We start from the raw sequence: 19943 nt of genomic DNA, 5'->3' as shown, positions 1-19943 counted from the left end.
ACTGGAAAAACAAGTAAACTTCAGTGTGAACACACATGCAATGTTTTTTGGATACTTAAATACACTTGTTTTTGGACATTTATATGCAATTAAATAAAAAGTACTATTTAAATTTCAATGCAATGACTTAAATCACAACAAAAGATTAAAACAATCATATAAAATGTACTTAAACTTTTTTAAAAGTGTACATAACTGCCATGAAACAGTCATAAAAGTATACTCTTAAGTACACATATGCTGTCTTTTATTTCATTAATATAACTTGCAAGTACCTTTTTTTTTATAACCTTTAAGATTTTAAGCACACTACAAGTGCAAACTCAATACAATTACAGATTTGTTTTTTCATCAGGGCAGCCCACTTGCTCTGATTGATTACAGTTCTCAAAAAGTTGCATTTTGAAACATGCAACTTAGTAGTTTACTCATGATTTTTAACAGAGATAAGATATAAAACCATTACAATAAACACATTAGAATCGGTGTGCCTACTTAGTGACATAACATCCGAATCATGCCACGCTAAAGCTTCATTTTGTTTACATTAATAAATTGTATTTATCTAAATGGCTCAAATTAACTTCAAATAAATATGTAACTACATAAACTGATTAAATAAATAGATTTTATTTGGGGATAAATGGTAAACTCACTCAATTAGATTACAGTTCACTATAGAAAGTAAATGCATTTTATTACAATCATGGTAAATGTGTGATTAAATAAAACATAATATATGGATAGAGGTACACGGTAAAGAATATTTTTTTGTTGTTTTGTCATTTACAATCAAAAACAGGGCCATTTGGATTCAATAAGTGGCGTAGCATATATTATACAAAATGGTATTAATTTGTACAGTGTTGTGGTAGAACTCCAGCATAACGGCAGTTCAATCGAATCACAGCAATTAAAAAAATAATAATAATTAAAATAAAATAAAAATCCCCTTAAATACACTATCAGTTTGAGTCAGCTAATGCACAGGCTATTTTCTTTCCTGGAATTTGCTTGTTTCCTGCCCACGCAGGATGTTATTCAGACACTCTGCTGCAGTGGATCCACTTCAAGTGTGTATGAGCTGCTGAATGTGAAGTTTTAGTTGTTCGGGAAGCCCCAGTTCTGTTATCAAGTCCAAGCAGCACTTCATCAGCTGTTTCAGACTCTCTCCTGTAGACAAAGAACCCTGGAAAAGAGCTCTTGGTGAATCTTCACTCACATCTCTCACATTTCCACAGCAGTCATTATTCGCTCCATCTCTCCCGCAACAGTTCCCAGTGTTTGAGCTCCTAGATTCTCCCTCTTGGATCCTGTTCTCGACATTTAGGTCCTCCATGTCATCCACCATCTCAGTCACACTAGGTGGAGGCCTTAGCTGGGCTTTCCTCATGGCCTCCACAAGCCCGTCCTCATGTGTCTCCAGTCTCTGAAGCAGATTGGTAACTGACTCTAAAGCTGGGCTTCCAGGCAGATGAACCTGACACCAGCATCGAACAGCACTGCAGAAGGAGAAGACAATATGACGATGGTCAGAAAGAAGATAGGACACAATAGCTTTAGGATTGTGAACAGGTACAGTGGCCCAAAAAGACATTTTTAGATTTCATTTAAACATCACAGTCCTATTTATATAGGTGAATGTATCATGTCAGTTCTTCTGGAGCACACAAAGGGATCCTAGCAGAGTAAACACAGGTGTAAACCAGAGCTATTTTAATTAGGCCTGCCATGATAATTAAATAACGTCTAATCGTGATTATTTGATCTAACTGCAGTTGTTTCAGAACACAATGGGGAGTCATACATCAAAAGAAACAGAAGAGTTCAAGATATCATCATAATTATTTACTGAACCCTTAAATGAATCACAATTGTATAATGAAAATCATAAAAAACAAACAGACAATTAATCGTGATTGACAAAGCCCTAGAACAGACAATTAATCAAAATAACCATGACTATTTTTAGACAATTAATCGTCAGCCAAATTTCATAAATCGCAACAGCCTTATTTTTACAATTATTTAATAGTTTATAACTATTATTAATATTTGGAATTCTCTATTATTTTTCAGTTTTCTTTTTATATAATTGTATTCTTAACATAATTTTATTTAATTACATAAATTTTTTTAATTAATTTTTTTAATAGCTAATATTTAGTTAATTAAAACTATAATATTTCTTAACTAAACAAGTGTTTATTATTATTTATAGACCATTATAGTATTTATTAAATGTGCATTAGCTTTCATTCATAAATTTTCTATTTTAGCTTGGGTCTCAGTAGTTCGTATTGTGCTTATGTCAGTTGTACTAGTTTTGTTTTTTAAATATTTCTATTTGGCCTTAATGCAGTACATATAGTGAATCCTAACAATACTGCTTGACAAGCAATTTAAAATGGTCTTATTTTTGTCATTTGCAAAATGCCACTTCTTCTGATGTTTTGTTGTATAATGCCATTCTTTTTATTACCAGAACATTCTGACACTGTTAGTTTATGTTGTTAAAATAACGCACACAGAACAATCCTAGAACGCTAGTACCTGGTTTCAAAACAGAAACCATACATTATATACAAACCAACAGTGGAACATTCTGTGTTTACAAGTACTGTAGTTTAATTGTATTATCATATTATATTATACATGGAACAGTCACGTGACTGTCCCTGAACTGTGTACATATAAGGCATAATTATGAACATTGTAAGTGTTAAACCCACAACATACCTATTTAAATAGAGGTTAACATATATATATATATATATATATATATATATATATATATATATATATATATATATATATATATATATATATACGACTCGTTCTTACTGTTGGGCGTATTTTGCATGGGTTTATACTAAAAAACCCTAAAATAATGTCAGATAAGACAAATGCACCTGCTTACCTCATGATCCCTTTAAGCTGACCGATGACCGTCATCTTAGTGACTCCTTCCGTGTATCCCATGTTGAAACCAGTCTGTAGTGACGCTTCTTTCCCTGCATCACTGCCATCTCTGTAACCATCCTGACAGAAAACCACATGGCAGTCGTTTCTAGACTGCGCTGCTTTCACTAGCTACCTTATACACCCATGATTGTTTCTTTTGTATGTCACAGGTGTTTTTAAAAACTCGTAGGTGCATGAACGATCTAACGCTCATTCAGGTGGGAATAATAATAATAAAAAGATATACAAATATTTTCAGTAAGAAGTATGTTTATGAATGTGAATGAAAGGTTCAGCATTAATAAATGAATGAATGTTAAGGTACCTTTGTGCGTTTTTCCATGTTGTACTTCCATTCTTTGTTCTGCAGACTAATATCATCCACATCCTCGTCGAACACATCCTCACTAGACGCCACTGATTTCACCCACGACATGATTTTTCAAGCTATAAATCGCGACAGTTAGTCTCACAGAGTGTGAATTCAACGTGGAAACGTGTCTCATGAGTAATAGACGCTTGTTTCGGCCTTTGACAGAATCCATAAAACACATTCACATCCACGTGGTCATGTGACTGACGTCTTCAGAATGCAAATCAGCTGTTTTCTTCATCTGGTTGCTTCTGGGCGTATTTACACATCATATCGCCACCTGCTGGTATACATGTAACCCAAACAATATATAAAAACAATATATAACAATGTTCTAGAACTACATAATTATAATTATTAAAGAATATTATATTAATATAATATATTAATCAATGTAGTTCATTATTATTATTATTATTATTATTATTATTATTAGTATTATTATTATTATTACTGTTTTACCAACAGTAGGTAGAACATTCTGTGCGTTTTTCTCTCAGTGTTGATGTATTTTATGTGCAAAAACAAAACAAAACAAAAAAAAACCTTTCCGGAGTTTGCGAGTTGTCAGAGGAAAATCAATTGAATATTGTAAGTTGAAAACAGTAAAATAACAAAAGTCGAAATAAACAAGTGAAATATTAATTATAAAATGAAACGCTAATTTTATTTTATATGAATAACAATGTGAAATATTAATAGTGCACATTCATAGTACAAGTATGTGTACCATAGAGTAAATCACCGCTAGATGTCGCTAGATTCACATTAAACTGTGTCTGGTTTCAACAGACTGATTTGAGTTGATCCTCGTACACTCTCAAGTCCTGCGAGGTACAGTACGGTCAGTGTGCAGTGAATCGAGTGTATAAAGAGAGATTTATTCATGTTATGTAATTGCATTTTTGCAGTATTGATACAAATAGTCAGATAAAGGAATTATATACGGAATCATATTGAGTTTAAACGGCTCAAGCTACTGTCAACAAAAGGCTACCTTATAGCCAATAATAATAATTAGAGTAAACACTTAAATGACAATTAAAGGAGCTGACAATTGTTTCCCCCTGGTATTCTTGAACAAAAAGACAAAGTTAGAGTTGGAATATTTATTAGCCTTATAAGATCAATACATTAATTAAAATGCCAACATCAGTTAAGAAACATTACTTATTTCTCATTATTGACTTTATTTCTCAAAAAGTGCCATGTTTAATGAGAAGTCTAATTAATCTGACTAGTCTAATTCAAAGTATTATGTTACATACGCTAAATAGAGCAGTATTGCAATGTGAAGAGGATGAATCCACCTCATCAGAACTATGACCTTTATAATTATGCTAATTAAAACACCTCATTTATCTTCACTGTTATTTCTGGAAAGGAATAATATGTAGGTATGCAACTTTTAAAATGAGCTCTACGTGAGTCATTTGTCATCCTCAAAGGTGCCTTGCACGGTTGTGAATGGTACTTGATCCTGGTTATAAATTATGTCTCCTAATGGGCCCAGTTTTTACAAGCCGTGTGATGTTCAGACAGTGAAGTGGCGCAGCAGGTGAGAGTTTTATGACAAGAGAATCATCCTCTATTTGCCCAGTGGGTAGAAATGTATCCATTGAAGGTTCTTTTCCTCACCGTTAGCACTTTGTTCAGTTCTGATATCAGTGTGGAAAATCCAAATTCATCACAGGTGCTGGGAACCCTCAGGAATCCACGGTGAAATTTAATTGAAAAACCAACATGCAGTGATTTTACTGCTTAGGCTCTGTAGAAAAGTTAAACAGCTTAGCAAGTTTAAGCTCACATTAGACTTTCACAACTGAAAACATACATTTCAGCAAAAATCTAAGGTGAAATAATTATGAAATGAGCATATTTCAGGTTTATTTGAATTCATCCATCTATATTTACAGTAAACGTACAAATCATACAGTTAAACGTAATATACAAGAACAATAACTTCTAAATGAACAAATAAATAATAATTCAATATATATATATATATATATATATATATATATATATATATATTTCAGAACTGAAAGTGTACTCATGTACCTGTAAGCATCTAAGGAAAAATAATTATGAAATTACCATGCATTTAAGTACAGTACAGTAATTATGAATGTAAAACGTAGACAGACAGATGGATAGATAGATAGATAGATAGATAGATAGATAGATAGATAGATAGATAGATAGATAGATATACAGACAGACAGACAGACAGACAGACAGACAGACAGACAGACAGACAGACAGATAGATAGATAGATAGATAGATAGATAGATAGATAGATAGATATTTTATATTTATATTTATATTTATATTTATATTTATTTATTTAAAATTTATTCATACAAGTTTTAAAATAAATAAATGTATTTAAGTGTTGGTACTGCTCTCTCTCTCTCTCTCTCTCTCTCTCTCTCTCTCTCTCTCTCTCTCTCTATATATATATATATATATATATATATATAACTGATATATAAATAACTGACTTTTTTAAATAATATATAAATATAAATCAAAATAAAGAAATAGAATTAATATTACTGAAATAAATATAATTTATTTTAATAGCTTCTTTCATTTTAAAACTAGTTACAGCACGTTATACTGCTTTTAAAGCATGTTATTTCTTGTTTTTTCTTGTACTCAGGTGCAGGAGATATGCTACAAGTGATGATAAACATTACTCTCATCAATATTGCATTTTCCCTTTCTTTCGTCCGCACCACAGAGACAAAGAAAAGAGGTCCCTGCTTTATTTTAAGATGGGCTATTCTTCATCTTGCGATTTGTGGGAACACACAGGAGAGATGCAGCCAGTGGACAAATGCATTTCACCTTGCACAGAGTGCATTTGCCGGAGCCGGACAACAATGGTCCAGAGAATACTCCAGAGGCATGCGGCGAAGGCCTGAAAATGGATTCTGAGGGGCCTGTGGATCCAAGGCTTTTTGCTGCCACACCTTCCTCCAGAGCCGCACTTTCCCCCTTCCTGCGCTCTCTCTTCCTCCATCGCTCTCCAGGAGAGCAAAACAAGCAGCCGGGGCAATCACCTGACACATTTCCATCCAATTTCCACTGCCGAATGTGTTCATTTTCGGCCCTAATGGCATGTCATTTCAGCAGAGCCTTTGGTCAAGAATTAATCCTGGAATCAAAACAGATTTTCCGGGGAGCAATCTTCCATCAAGTATTGATTTTTTTACACTCACAGAGCCTGTACTCCCTAATTTAACCTGACAGCACACTGCACAATGGACTAGAGAGCACCTTGGCGACTCGCAGAGGGAACTCTCTTGCATTTTCTCTCTCTCTCTTGCTCCCACTTTTCACCCTCTCACTCTCCCTACTCCCCACCCACCTTCTTTAGAGCATCTTTTCAAAAAGTCAGAGAGAAAAGGAGAATTTTGAGGAGAGAGGTTTAAAAACAAAGGGCTTTGCGAAGAATAATGGCACATACAGTCACTGTTTTACCTCTAATTATGCTTTCAACTGCATCGCGTCCTAGAGGTGTGTAGGACAGAGAAGGGCTCTAGGAAAAGGAAAAGAGGAAAATAAAAAAAGAAGAAAAGGGGGCAAGAGAGAGGAGTGTTTTCCAGGGGCTATCAGGTATCATTATGGGCCTGTTGACATCCAGGACTCTCTGTGCAATGCACCTCTAAGATTTTCTCCTCCTCCTGCAGCCATTTTCTTTTTCTGAGTGGGAGAAAAGGGTTTCATCAGGGGCTGGAGAGGAGGAGAGGGGGCACAGGAGAGTCTGAATGTTCAGGGCACAGCTGACCACTAATGAGTGGACCCTCCTGAAAGGGCTTCCAAAAGCCTCTACCGTCAACCTGTCCCCTGGCAGAGGGTTTCCAGCTCGAACTGTCTCTTGTAGAACAGAAAAAGATGAGTTGCCATTGAGAAGTCTTTTTAAGTCAAGCCTCTGTCTTAAACAATTATATATGTATATTTTGTACATTTTGAAAACAAAGAGATGCATGGGAAATTTACTTAGAGTAGTATTTAAATAAAATGAAAAAATGACTCTCTAATTATATTATCTTATTGTGAACAATACATCTATGCATCTGTCTCTTATACATGAACATACATGCATTGTTGCAAATGTATTTAGTTTGTAAGTTAGTACTTATAGTTTGTTTAATTGTATTAATGTACTTTTAATGTTATTTATTTATAGTTGATTGGTTGGTTTGTTTGTGCTAAACAATAAATTTTAGCGAAATCCCAAAACTGACATTAACTGATGGGCCCATGAGGTAACATGAAACAGTAATAGATTATTCATAACCACACATTTCTGCACACATTTATTTATTTATTTTAGCAGCTAGATAATATAATATAATATAATATAATATAATATAATATAATATAATATAATATAATATAATATAATATAATATAATATTAGTGTACATTTATGCACTATTCTGCATTGCATCCCAGAGCCCATGCAGGTTTGTTGTTAGTCTCACCTCAGAGTTCTCCTAAACGCTAAAACGCCACTTTAACTGCTAAAGATAAATGGAGCGTAGGGCAATTGGATCTGTTGTCCCAGTCACATCTCCATCAGCATCAGAGGCAGGGACATCATTTGCTGTTAATGGACAGGAGAGTTGGACAGAAGGAGAGGATTGGGATGGGAGCCAATCCGCTGACACCTCAGACAGGCTGTGAGCATTGGTAATTGCCCCTCTGGAGGCAACAAGGTGTGCACAAAAGCCAGAGATGCCTGAGTGGCTATATATTTGTGTATGCGCCTCGGAGTGTACGAGGGGGACGCGTTTGAGGGATATGGCGACAGTTCATTTTCCTAGAACATCGTCCCTCAACACGTCCACTACTGAGGAGATAAGCCAAGGGAGCACCTCGCCCCTGATGGAAAAACAAAAAAAAACATTTTAAAATCATCGGCATAGCGCAAACACGTGCACAATCACCTACAGCTGAATATTCTCTCTCACTTTCCTTTTCTGAGTGTCTTGACTGATACTGAACAGCAATCCATTCGAGCTGCTGACATTTCGTAATGTTTTCTTCTCTCTTGTCTTCCTTCTCTCTTTCTGTCTCAGGGCAATTTCTGACACTTGGAAGTTGAGCAGAAATGTGTTCCATTGAAGCAGGCAGTAAATATGAGAGGATTCTGCTTTTGAAAAACAGCGTGAAGTCTAGCATGAGGATAATTATTGCTTTCACTGCCCTGAACAAATCGATTGAGATACGCTGCATTATCGAGACTTCTGCTTTTAAGAGAAGTTGGTTCACGACCAGGATGCACTTCCGTTTTTTCATAACGGATGAGAAAACATTGAGCAGAATGAAAACATCAGTGCAGTCTACCTCATCTTGTGCTGCAGTTCTTAGAAATCAGCTAGAAAAATATACAGTTCGCAGTCACAGGTTTGTTTCATAAAATGTTGTTTGTACATATAGGCTATCTGTATTGCATTAGACAGGATTTATGTCCATTTAACTAAGGCTTGTTTAGATGACTGGCTAACTGTACAGCGTTTCAGTTATTGTGATATAAACAAATAAATGGATGTGAAGATCTGAATTAATAATTCGATTGAATATCTTGTTATGTACACAAAATGAACTAGATACATTTGACTAGAAACATGACATACTTTCACATGTTCCTGGGACAAAGTTTAGTGGTAATTATACAAAACCATTTGACCACAGAATACTGCATTGGACCAATGAGAGACCAGTATTCTATCAAGACTTTCATGGTGAAGAAGCTCCATTTTACATTGTTAATAGTGCAGTGAAGTATAAGCACACCACCTTCATGTAAACAGAAATGAGTCGAACCAGACAAATTAAAGAGTCTATCAAAGCGATGTTTGAAACACGAGAGCCGAATTCCTCAGGAAGTCATAAATCAGTTCTAGTGCCACAAGAACCAAGCAAGATGACCAACCAACTTGTTCACACAACAGCTTCAACATTAACACCACTAGAACAATTATTTACAATTTCAATTCAAAGAAGAGAAATTTGGTGCCAAATGTGTTGTTCGTAATTGAAATGCAAGGCTTTAAACCTCTATCTTCACAGAAAAGTATTTGTCATGAGAATGGCAAAGAAACTGCTTTTGTACATATATATGGACCAGAATGAACTCAAAAAGACTCATAAATGAATCAGTCCATCGCATCACTCCATATTCATTTATGTGTAACCCACACATTTGACTATCATGTTATAATCAATTATTTTTAATAACTATGGCATAGCTTAACGATTTATAATTGTGTTTGGTATGTGTGTGATCATATCTTCTTGCTTGAATTAACCCTGACAATAATTTATTTGTCCCATGTATCGTATTCGTGTTATAGGAATCATGTCCAAAATTAGACCCTGCAAGGCAGGAAAATTCGGACCACATGCTTGGTAAGATAAACTAATGATTTATGATACCCCCCGAGCCAAGACAATATCTGATTGGTCAAGACAACATTTGAGGTGTGGCCAACAGGCCAGTTTAAAAACTGAGGACATCGTAAAATTAAATTCAATGAAATTAAATTCAAGTTTATTTGTATAGCGCTTTTTACAAAACAAATCGTTACAAAGCAACTTTACAGAAAATTATGTTTCTACAATATTTAGTAGTAGCTAGTAGTTTGTGCACATTTGACAGGATTTTAGAAAAAATAAAAATAATAATAATAATAATAATACAAGACGTAGTCAGCTAGACGATGAACTATCAATATTATTAATTAAGTTATTATACGATTCAGTCACACATTTAGCAATAATTGTTAGTTCTGTTTGTTGATTCAGGGTAAGCATCATCTGAGGTCCTCTGAGGGTCAGCATCATCTCTTCTCAGGTGTTCTGGATCCAGACTGGAGCTTGTGTAAATCCTAGTTAGGTGAAACATAGAAACAAAATACAGACATCATTAGCATAGCTGCTGATCCAACAAAGTAAAATTAGTTTAACCCAAGCTAATGAATAAAAAAGCACCTTTGATCAGATGCAACTATACTCACAATTTAAAAGATACATTATTTGAATGCTTGGCGAAAGAGATGTGTTTTTAATCTAGATTTAAACAGAGAGAGTGTGTCTGAACCCCGAACATTATCAGGAAGGCTATTCCAGAGTTTGGGAGCCAAATGTGAGAAAGCTCTACCTCCTTTAGAGGACTTCGCTATCCTAGGAATGACCAAAAGTCCAGCGTTTTGTGACCTTAGGGTGCGTGATGGGTTGTAACGTGGTAGAAGGCTAGTTAGGTACACTGGAGCTAAACCATTTAGGGCCTTATAGGTAAGTAATGATAATTTGTAACTGATACAGATCTTAATAGGTAGCCAGTGCAGAGACTGTAAAATTGGGGTAATATGATCATATTTTCTTGACCTCGTAAGGACTCTAGCTGCTGCATTTTGGACTACCTGTAGCTTGTTTATTGACGAAGCAGGACAACCACCTAGAAGTGCATTACAATAGTCCAGTCTAGAGGTCATGAATGCATGAACTAGCTTTTCTGCATCAAAAACAGATAACATGTTTCGTAGCTTGGCAATGTTTCTAAGATGGAAGAATGCAGTTTTTGTAACATTGGAAATATGATTTTCAAAAGACAAATTGCTGTCTAATATAACACCCAGATTTCTGACTGTAGAGGAAGTAACAGTACATCTGTCTAGTTGCAGATTGTAATCTACAAGATTCTGTGTAGTGTTTTTTGGTCCAATAATTAGTATCTCTGTCTTATCCGAATTTAATTGGAGAAAATTATTTGTCATCCAATCTTTTACATTTTTAACACACTCTGTTAGCTTAGATAATTGGGAAGTTTCATCTGGTCTCGTTGAGATATATAGCTGAGTATCATCAGCATAACAGTGGAAGCTAATTCCGTATTTTCTAATAATATTACCAAGGGGCAACATGTATATTGAAAATAGAAGGGGACCTAGGACGGATCCTTGTGGCACTCCATATTTTACTGATGATAAATGAGATGACTCCCCATTTAAGTAAACAAAATGGTAGCGATCGGACAGGTAGGATCTAAACCATCTTAGAGCCTGCCCTTGAATACCTGGATAGTTTTGTAATCGATCTAAGAGTATGTCATGATCTATCGTGTCGAACGCAGCACTAAGATCAAGTAAGACTAGAAATGAGATGCAGCCTTGGTCTTACGCAAGGAGCAGGTCATTTGCAATTTTAACAAGTGCAGTTTCTGTGCTATGGTGGGGCCTAAAACCTGACTGAAATTCTTCATACAGATCATTTTTATGTAGGAAGGTGCTCAATTGAGCAGACACAACTTTTTCTAAAATTTTAGACATAAATGGAAGATTTGAAATAGGCCTATAATTTGCCAGTACACTAGGATCTAGTTTTGGTTTCTTAATAAGAGGCTTGATAACTGCCAGCTTGAATGGTTTTGGGACGTGTCCTAAAGATAACAACGAGTTTATGATATTGAGAAGCGGTTCTTCGGCTACAGGTAACAGCTCTTTCAGTAATTTAGTGGGAACAGGATCTAATAAACATGTTGTTGGTTTAGATACAGTGATAAGTTTATTTAGCTCTTCCTGTCCTATGGTTGTAAAGCACTGCAATTTATCTTTGGGTGCGATGAATGAAACTGAAGTGTTAAATGCTGTAGAATCTACATTCGCTTATGTATTTCTAATGTTATCTATTTTATCAGTGAAGAAATTCATAAAGTCATTACTATTTAACGTTGGTGGAATATTTGAATCAGGTGGCGTCTGGTAATTTGTTAACTTAGCCACTGTGCTAAATAAAAACCTTGGATTGTTTTGGTTATTTTCAATGAGTTTGTGTATATGCTCTGCCCTAGCAGTTTTTAGAGCCTGTCTATAGCTGGACATACTGTTTTTCCATGCAATCCTAAAAACTTCTAAGTTAGTTTTTCTCCATTTGCGTTCAAGACTACGAGTTACTTTCTTGAGAGAGTGAGTATTACTGTTATACCATGGTACAGTACGTTTTTCTCTAACTTTTTTCAATTTGATTGGGGCAACAGCTTCTAATGTATTAGAGAAAATAGTGCCCATGTTGTCAGTAATTTCGTCTAATTCATGTGTATTTTTGGGTACAAATAGCAGTTGAGATAGATCAGGCAGGTTATTTGCGAATCTTTCTTTGGTGGCTGGAACAATAGTTCTGCCCAGACGGTATCGCTGCGACATATAGTTAATATCAGTTATACGCAGCATGCACGATACAAGGAAATGGTCTGTAATATCATCACTTTGAGGTACAATATCTATAGCAGTAAGATAGATTCCATGCGATATAATTAAATCTAGTGTATGATTAAAACGATGAGTGGGCCCGGTGACATTTTGCTTGACTCCAAAGGAGTTTATTAGGTCAGTAAACGCAAGTCCTAATGTATCATTTGCATTATCAACGTGAATATTAAAATCTCCCATGATTAGCGCCTTATCAACTGTAACTAGAAGGTCTGAGAGGAAATCTGCAAATTCTTTTAGGAAATCTTTGCTTTTAGTTCTAGCCTTGCTTGTGCTATTAGTCATGCCTGCTCTTAGCTTTTAGCTTGTAGCTTTGCTACCTAGCTTTAGCTTTTAGCTTCTAGCCATGCTGTTTAGTCATCATTGTTCTTTGAGCGCGGTTCTGCGTGCTTCAGCCTGCACGCCTGCTGCTACTTAGCCACGATGAGAAGGAACACAACCTAGTCTCGTCAAACTTTATTTCTTTTCTTTTCCGTTTGAGAGTTTCGTGTTCTGAGTTAAGTTTTGTAACGTCGAGTCTCCGACGCCTGACCTCGGGTGCCCGTTCAACTTCAAACAGCGCACACAACTCTGCACTTTCAGCCAACGCCCAACAACCACGGGCTTCCCAAGACGTCACTTTAGCCACTACTGAACTTCCAGCCAATCAGCGACAACGGGATACCCCTTTCAACGGGAGTCCCTTTCAAAGGAAACGAAGGCAATGTATCCCCAGATATTTGTTGTGCTGGTGTATCTAATATAATTTTAGTCACATTGAGGAACTCAATGCGAGGGCTAATTACGTGATTGATGGTTGTTCATGTCTATGCAATTTAACGTATTGCTGTAAACGTCTTGGTTACGTATGTAACCCTCGTTCCCTGAAGGAGGGAACGGAGACGTTACGAATGGGATCTCGCCCGAGAGCCCAATCACCTTTGAGTGGTACAAAACGAGCCAATGGTACACAAAGTACCTTGGTCTGCGGAATTTGCATCGCGAGCTCCGCCCCGCAGAGCGGGTATATAAGGAGCAACGCGAGCAACTCGCATTCAAGTCTTCGCTGAGGAGCCGAGCCAGTGACCCGGCCGTTCAGCGGAACAGCGATGTGGCAAGGGGACGTAACGTCTCCGTTCCCTCCTTCAGGGAACGAGGGTTACATACGTAACCAAGACGTTCCCTTTCAGTCGGTCACGTTCGACGTTACGAATGGGGTCCCTTACAAAACGCCACATGGCTGTCTTCCAGCGACCCGTGTGAGTGATAGCACCCTGTCGTGAGGCCAGCACGAGTGAGGGCCTACAGCTCGCACAGAATACGCTGGGTAGCATATTCCAGCTGGACATATGCTAGCAGGCTGCCTGCCCGTGGGAGGACTTACAGAAGTAGGTATCTACCAAGGTGGTGATACATAAGAACTCTGAGGTACCCAGCCCGCAGGGTGGAATTTTCAACGACAGAGCTGGCAAGGGCTTGCCAAGGGAAAGACACATGCTGCGGAGAGACTTACTGTGGACATACACACGTGGGATTACCCAGAAGGGGAATCACGACACATGGAGGCACCTAGTCCCACACATGGCTGACCAAAGGGCATGTACGCAAGTGTTGGACATCAACAGTGCTGGAGGAACCCAGGGTTCTGACTGAGGAACTCACCTGAGGGGAATAGCGCACGCATCCAGTCCACGGAGTGGAATGGCGCAACAAGCGGATTGACACCGAGCAGGTCCTTACTGGCCCGAAGGGGCGAGTATCTGGGAGGACACGGGCTCTACACGGAGATTATAAAATCTTGCGAATGTGTTAGGTGTCGCCCAGCCCGCAGCTCTACAGATGTCTGCTAGCGAGGCGCCATGCGCCAGCGCCCAGGAGGAAGCTACGCTCCTAGTTGAGTGAGCTCTCACCCCTAGGGGGCATGGCAGGTCTCGAGCCTGATAAGCCAGGACAATAGCATCCACTATCCAGTGGGATAACCTCTGCTTGGAGACAGCCTTTCCCTTCTGCTGGCCTCCGTAACAGACAAAGAGCTGGTCTGAGGTCCTAAGGCACCGAGTTCTGTCCACGTAGGTGCGGAGCGCACGTACTGGACAGAGCAGCGCCAGGGCTGGGTCTGCCTCCTCCAGGGGCAGCGCTTGCAAGTTCACCACCTGATCCCTAAAAGGAGTGGTGGGAACTTTGGGCACGTACCCAGGCCAGGGTCTCAAGATAACGTGAGAGTTAGCCGGCCCGAATTCCAGGCACGCTTCGTCAACTGAAAATGCCTGCAGGTCCCCGACCCTCTTCACCGAAGCCAAAGCCGTCAGGAGCGCAGTTTTCAAAGATAAAAACTTTAGCTCTACTGAGAGCAAGGGTTCGAAGGGAGCTCTCTGCAGTGCTGATAGAACCACTGCGAGGTCCCAAGAGGGGACTTGCTGAGGGCGAGGCGGATTGAGCCTCCTTGCTCCTCTCAGGAACCTGATGATCAGATCGTGCCTTCCAAGAGACTTACCTTCAACAGGGTCATGGTGAGCCGAAATGGCAGCCACATAGACCTTGAGGGTGGAAGGAGACAGCCTTCGTTCCAACCCCTCCTGAAGAAAGGAAAGCACTGACCCAATCGGGCACTTCCAGGGGTCCTCACGCCGTGAAGAACACCAAGTGACGAAAAGGTTCCACTTCAAAGCATAGGCATGTCTGGTGGACACGGCTCTAGCTGAAGTGATGGTAGCTACCACCTGTGGTGGCAAGGTACCTAAACCTTCCGTGACCCGTCCAGAACCCACACATGTAGGTTCCATAGATCGGGACGTGGGTGCCAGAGGGTGCCCCGTCTCTGAGAAAGAAGGTCCCTCCTCAGAGGAATAGGCCAGGGAGGGGCTGTCGCGAGGAGTACAAGTTCGGGGAACCAGGTCCGGCCGGGCCAAAAAGGCGCAACCATGAGGACCTGCTCCTCGTCCTCCCTGATCTTGCACAACGTCTGTGCAAGAAGGCTCACTGGGGGAAACGCATACTTGCGCAGGCCCAGCGGCCAGCTGTGTGCCAGGGCGTCCGTGCCGAGGGTGCCCTCGGTCAGGGAGTAAAACAACTGGCAGTGGGAATTTTCTGGAGAGGCAAACAGGTCTACCTGGGCGTCTCCGAAGTGTTCCCAAATCAGCTGAACCGACTGGGGGTGGAGTCTCCATTCCCCGGGGCGAGACTGCTGTCGTGAGAGCTCGTCGGCTGCACGATTGAGCCTGCCTGGAATGTGAATGGCACGAAGCGACCTCAGATGCTTGTGACTCCACAGGAGGAGATGGCGAGCGAGTTGCGACATGCGGCGGGAGCGTAGACCACCCTGATGGTTGATGTACGCTACGGTCGCAGTGTTGTCCGTACGGACCAGAACATGCTTGCCCTTCAGCAGGGCCCTGAAGCGGTGCAGAGCAAGACGTACTGCTAGCAACTCGAGGCAATTGACATGCCACTGAAGTCGAGGTCCTGGCCAGGAGCCTGACGCAGCATGCCCATTGCACATGGCACCCCAGCCCGTGGCAGAGGCATCTGTTGACACAACAACATGTCTGGACACCGGTTCTAGGGGCACGCCGGCCCGTAGAAACGAGGGGTCCAACCACGGGGTGAAGTATCGACGGCAGGCCTGAGTGATGGTCACTCGGAGCGTGCCCTGTTGCCATGCCCATCTCGGGACTCGGTCGTGAAGCCAGTGCTGAAGCGGTCTCATATGGAGTAGCCCGAGCGGTATGACTGCCGCCGCGGACGCCATATGCCCCAGGAGCCTCTGAAACAGTTACAGTGGAACCGCTCTCTTGCCCTCGAATTGTCTCAGGCAACTCAGCAGTGACTGCGCGCGCTCGTTTGTAAGCTGCGCGAACATGGCGACCGAGTCTATTTCAATACCGAGAAAAGAGATCCTCTGCACAGGGGAGAGTTTGCTCTTTTCCCAGTTGACCTGAAGACCCAGTCGGGAGAGGTGTCTGAGCACCAGATCCCTGTGCTCGCACAACCGCTCTCGAGAGTGAGCTAGGATCAGCCAGTCGTCGAGGTAGTTGAGGATACGGACACCCTGTTCCCTGAGAGGAGCCAGGGCCCCCTCCGCAACCTTCGTAAAGACGCAGGGAGAGAGGGCCAACCCGAATGGGAGAACCTTGTACTGATATGCCTGCCCCTTGAAAGCAAACCGAAGAAACGGTCTGTGTCGAGGAAGAATGGAGACATGAAAGTACGCGTCCTTCAGGTCGATCGCTGCAAACCAATCCATCGGACGAATGCATTCGAAAATGCGCTTGGGCGTTAGCATCTTGAACGGGAGTCTGTGCAGAGCTCGGTTCAAGGCACGCAGGTCCAGGATTGGCCGTAACCCACCTGTCTTCTTGGGTACTATGAAGTAAGGGCTGTAAAAGCCGGACTTCATGTCGGCTGGAGGGACCGGCTCTATCGCGCCCTTTGCCAGCAGGGTCGCGACCTCCGCGCGCATGACAGGGGCATCTTTGCCCACCATCGTCGCGTGGACACCCCGAAACCTGGGGGGACGCCGGGCGAACTGAATCGCGTAGCCGAGCCTGAGCGTCCGGATGAGCCAGCGGGAAGGCCTGGGGAGCTCTAGCCAGGCTCCCAGGAACCGAACCAGCAGGGTCAAGGGGACTACAGGCGTAACCACAGTGGGGCAGCGTGGTGGAGCAGACAGCCCCGGCATGGGAGGCATAGCATCCCTTAGCGGGGGCGGAGTGCGGGCACTCGTCTGACTCCAAGTGGCAAAGAGGGCATGAGAAGGCGAAGCGTTCTTGAGCCGTCTTTGCATGGAAATTGGCAAGGGGAGAGGGGAACGAGAGCGGCGAGGAAGCACGTCGCCAGCTGTCATTCGTGGCCTCTTGGGACCCGGAGTTAGAGGAAACAGCTCTTTTAGTGAAGATTTGGGTACCACTGGCCGCAGGGCCAGTGGCGGAACAAAAGGAAAACGAGAACAAAGGATTCTCCCCCGGCCCTCCTCCGGGGGAAGGAGTGGTCCTGCTACCATCTCCTGATGAGCTGACGTCTCCAACTCCAGGTAGCCCGTCTCAGGAACGCCGCTTGGCCTGGCGTTTGGCAGGTTTAGGGGCAGAGACGGGTTGCGCCGCCCTTCTGCGGCCATCTCCTCGCTGCGGCCGGGGTGAAGGCTGCTGCTGTGGCCGAGCGGGAGTGGAGGAGGCCGCAGGGGGGCGCCCTCGGCGACGAGCAGGCTGAGGTTGCGCCGGCGGCGGGGTGGAAGCAGCAGAGGGCCGCCGGGGCAGGATGTGTCTGAAGGCCTCAGACTGCTTCTGGGCGGCAGAGAACTGCTGGGCAAAGCTCTCTACTGCGTCGCCGAAGAGGCCATCCTGGGAGACCGGGGAGTTGAGGAGCTGAGCCCGATCAGACTCCCTCATGTCTGCCAGGTTCAGCCATAGGTGGCGCTCCTGGACCACCAAAGTGGACATCACCTGACCCAAGGAGCGCGCAGTGACCTTCGTCGCCCGGAGAGCGAGGTCGGTTGCAGTGCGCGCCTCCTGCAAAACCCCTGGGTCAGCACTGCCCTCGTGCAGCTGCCGGAGCAGCTTGGCCTGATAGACCTGCAGAGAGGCCATGGCATGCAGGGCAGAAGCGGCCTGGCCCGCAGCTCTGTAAGCCTTGGCCACAAGCGTGGACGAGAACTTACAGGCTTTGGAGGGCAGCTTGGGACCACCACGCCAAGCGGAGGCGCTCTGTGAACACAGTTGCATCGCAACAGAGCGCTCCACCGGGGGAATCCCAGCATACCCCTTGGCCACCCCGCCATCGAGGGCAGTGAAGGAGGAGGAAGAACCAGAACGGTTTCGGGCAGTTAAAGGTGCCCTCCATGAACTAGTTACTTCCTGGTGCACTTCCGGGAAGAAAGGAACCAGAGGGGGGTGCTGGCGATCCGCATGAGCAGCGCAGCAACGCAGCCGAACCCTCATCTCCCGAGGACTCAAGCCCGCCTTGTGATGCGGCGATCGACATACGGTCCTCTTCGCGAGCCCCGAATGAGATGTCAGGAGCCTGAGAGGGTCCAGCAAACTCATCCGGGAACTCAACCGGCTGCGGCGTATGTGAGGGGGGTGTGGCCCGAGGAGGTTCGCTCATCGGGGAAGCCCACACGGTAACCCTCAGATCACCCTGGCCACCAGCCGAAGTAGCTCTCTTACGAGAAGAAGAGCTAGAACGGGGTGTGGCAGAGGGGACTCTATACCTTTTAAGGTAATCGAGTCTCGATCTCAACGCCGAGATGGTCATGTCCCCGCAATGAGAACATGAGCCATCCACGAACGCAGTCTCAGCGTGCTGGAAGCCCAGACACGTGACACAGCGATCGTGACCGTCACGAGGAGCGATATATCGACCGCACCCAGAAACACACGGGCGAAATGACATCTTTAAAAAGACGCAAATCGGCCCGTATCTCTTTTGTGAGAGAAATTTGTCTCTTTTAGAGGTGTTGAAGCGCTCAGGGGAACGCGGGAGCTGTCGCAGGAAACCCAGACGAGCCGCTGAATCGCGCCGTCACACCAACACCAGCTCTTGCTTGTAAACACTCCGGTGATTGCAGCAAGCGATGTGCTCGGCTCCGAAGCGAAAGCTTGAATGCGAGTTGCTCGCGTTGCTCCTTATATACCCGCTCTGCGGGGCGGAGCTCGCGATGCAAATTCCGCAGATCAAGGTACTTTGTGTACCATTGGCTCGTTTTGTACCACTCGAAGGTGATTGGGCTCTCGGGCGAGATCCCATTCGTAACGTCGAACGTGACCGACTGAAAGGGAACTTGGGATTCCATATTTCCATTTTCTTAAATTCATCTTTCCCTAACTTTCGATCTTCCTGCAACTTGTGTGAATGTGTGAGTGCGTGCGTTTATGTGTTATATTAGTTTATATGTCTTAGATTTATCTAATAAAGCCTTATTCATATTGAAAAGAGAAGTATCGTGTGTTTTGTGCTTACAAGTTAATGTCTTAAACTGCCGATCTTGTTACTGTGCTAATTGATAGTGTTTCACTATAGTTTGGAAATTAGTATCCAGGGCAGATTTGATGTTAAACGGCTCGTTCACTGAACCGCAGGGCGTCTCCGTGATCAGCCGTGAAACAGTGATTCTGTTCAAATTCCCTTTAAAATCTTAAATGATTCCCTTTTAGCTAAATTGACCTGTTTCCATTACATTCATAAAGGCCAAACCAAAGCAACTTCCAAGCAACAAGCCAGCAAGGAAAATGTGTGCCAAGACTCAATTAAATTTATCAGTGTGTATTAAAATCCAACAAAACTGAACATAAAGTACAATCTGGAAAGGGGAAATTTTGAAAGTGAACATTTAATTCCTATTGACGTG

General features: G+C 42.4%; 1 protein-coding gene across 1 annotated transcript; it reads right to left on the bottom strand.

Moving 5' to 3' along the window:
• Positions 1–614: 614 nt before the first annotated feature.
• On the bottom strand, positions 615–3569 carry otulina (OTU deubiquitinase with linear linkage specificity a). The gene is made up of 3 exons (XM_026237616.1): positions 3290–3569; positions 2921–3042; positions 615–1502 (listed from the first exon to the last, which is right to left on the bottom strand). The coding sequence occupies exons 1-3, from the start codon at positions 3398–3400 to the stop codon at positions 1070–1072; spliced, it is 666 nt and encodes a 221-aa protein (XP_026093401.1). The 5' UTR covers positions 3401–3569; the 3' UTR covers positions 615–1069.
• Between the last annotated feature and the right edge of the window lie 16374 nt (positions 3570–19943).

Source organism: Carassius auratus, chromosome 49 (genome assembly GCF_003368295.1).
Source record: "Carassius auratus strain Wakin chromosome 49, ASM336829v1, whole genome shotgun sequence".
Lineage (NCBI taxonomy): Eukaryota > Metazoa > Chordata > Actinopteri > Cypriniformes > Cyprinidae > Carassius > Carassius auratus.
Note: the sequence above shows the minus strand (reverse complement) of the source record. Positions and strands in the feature narration are given on the sequence as shown.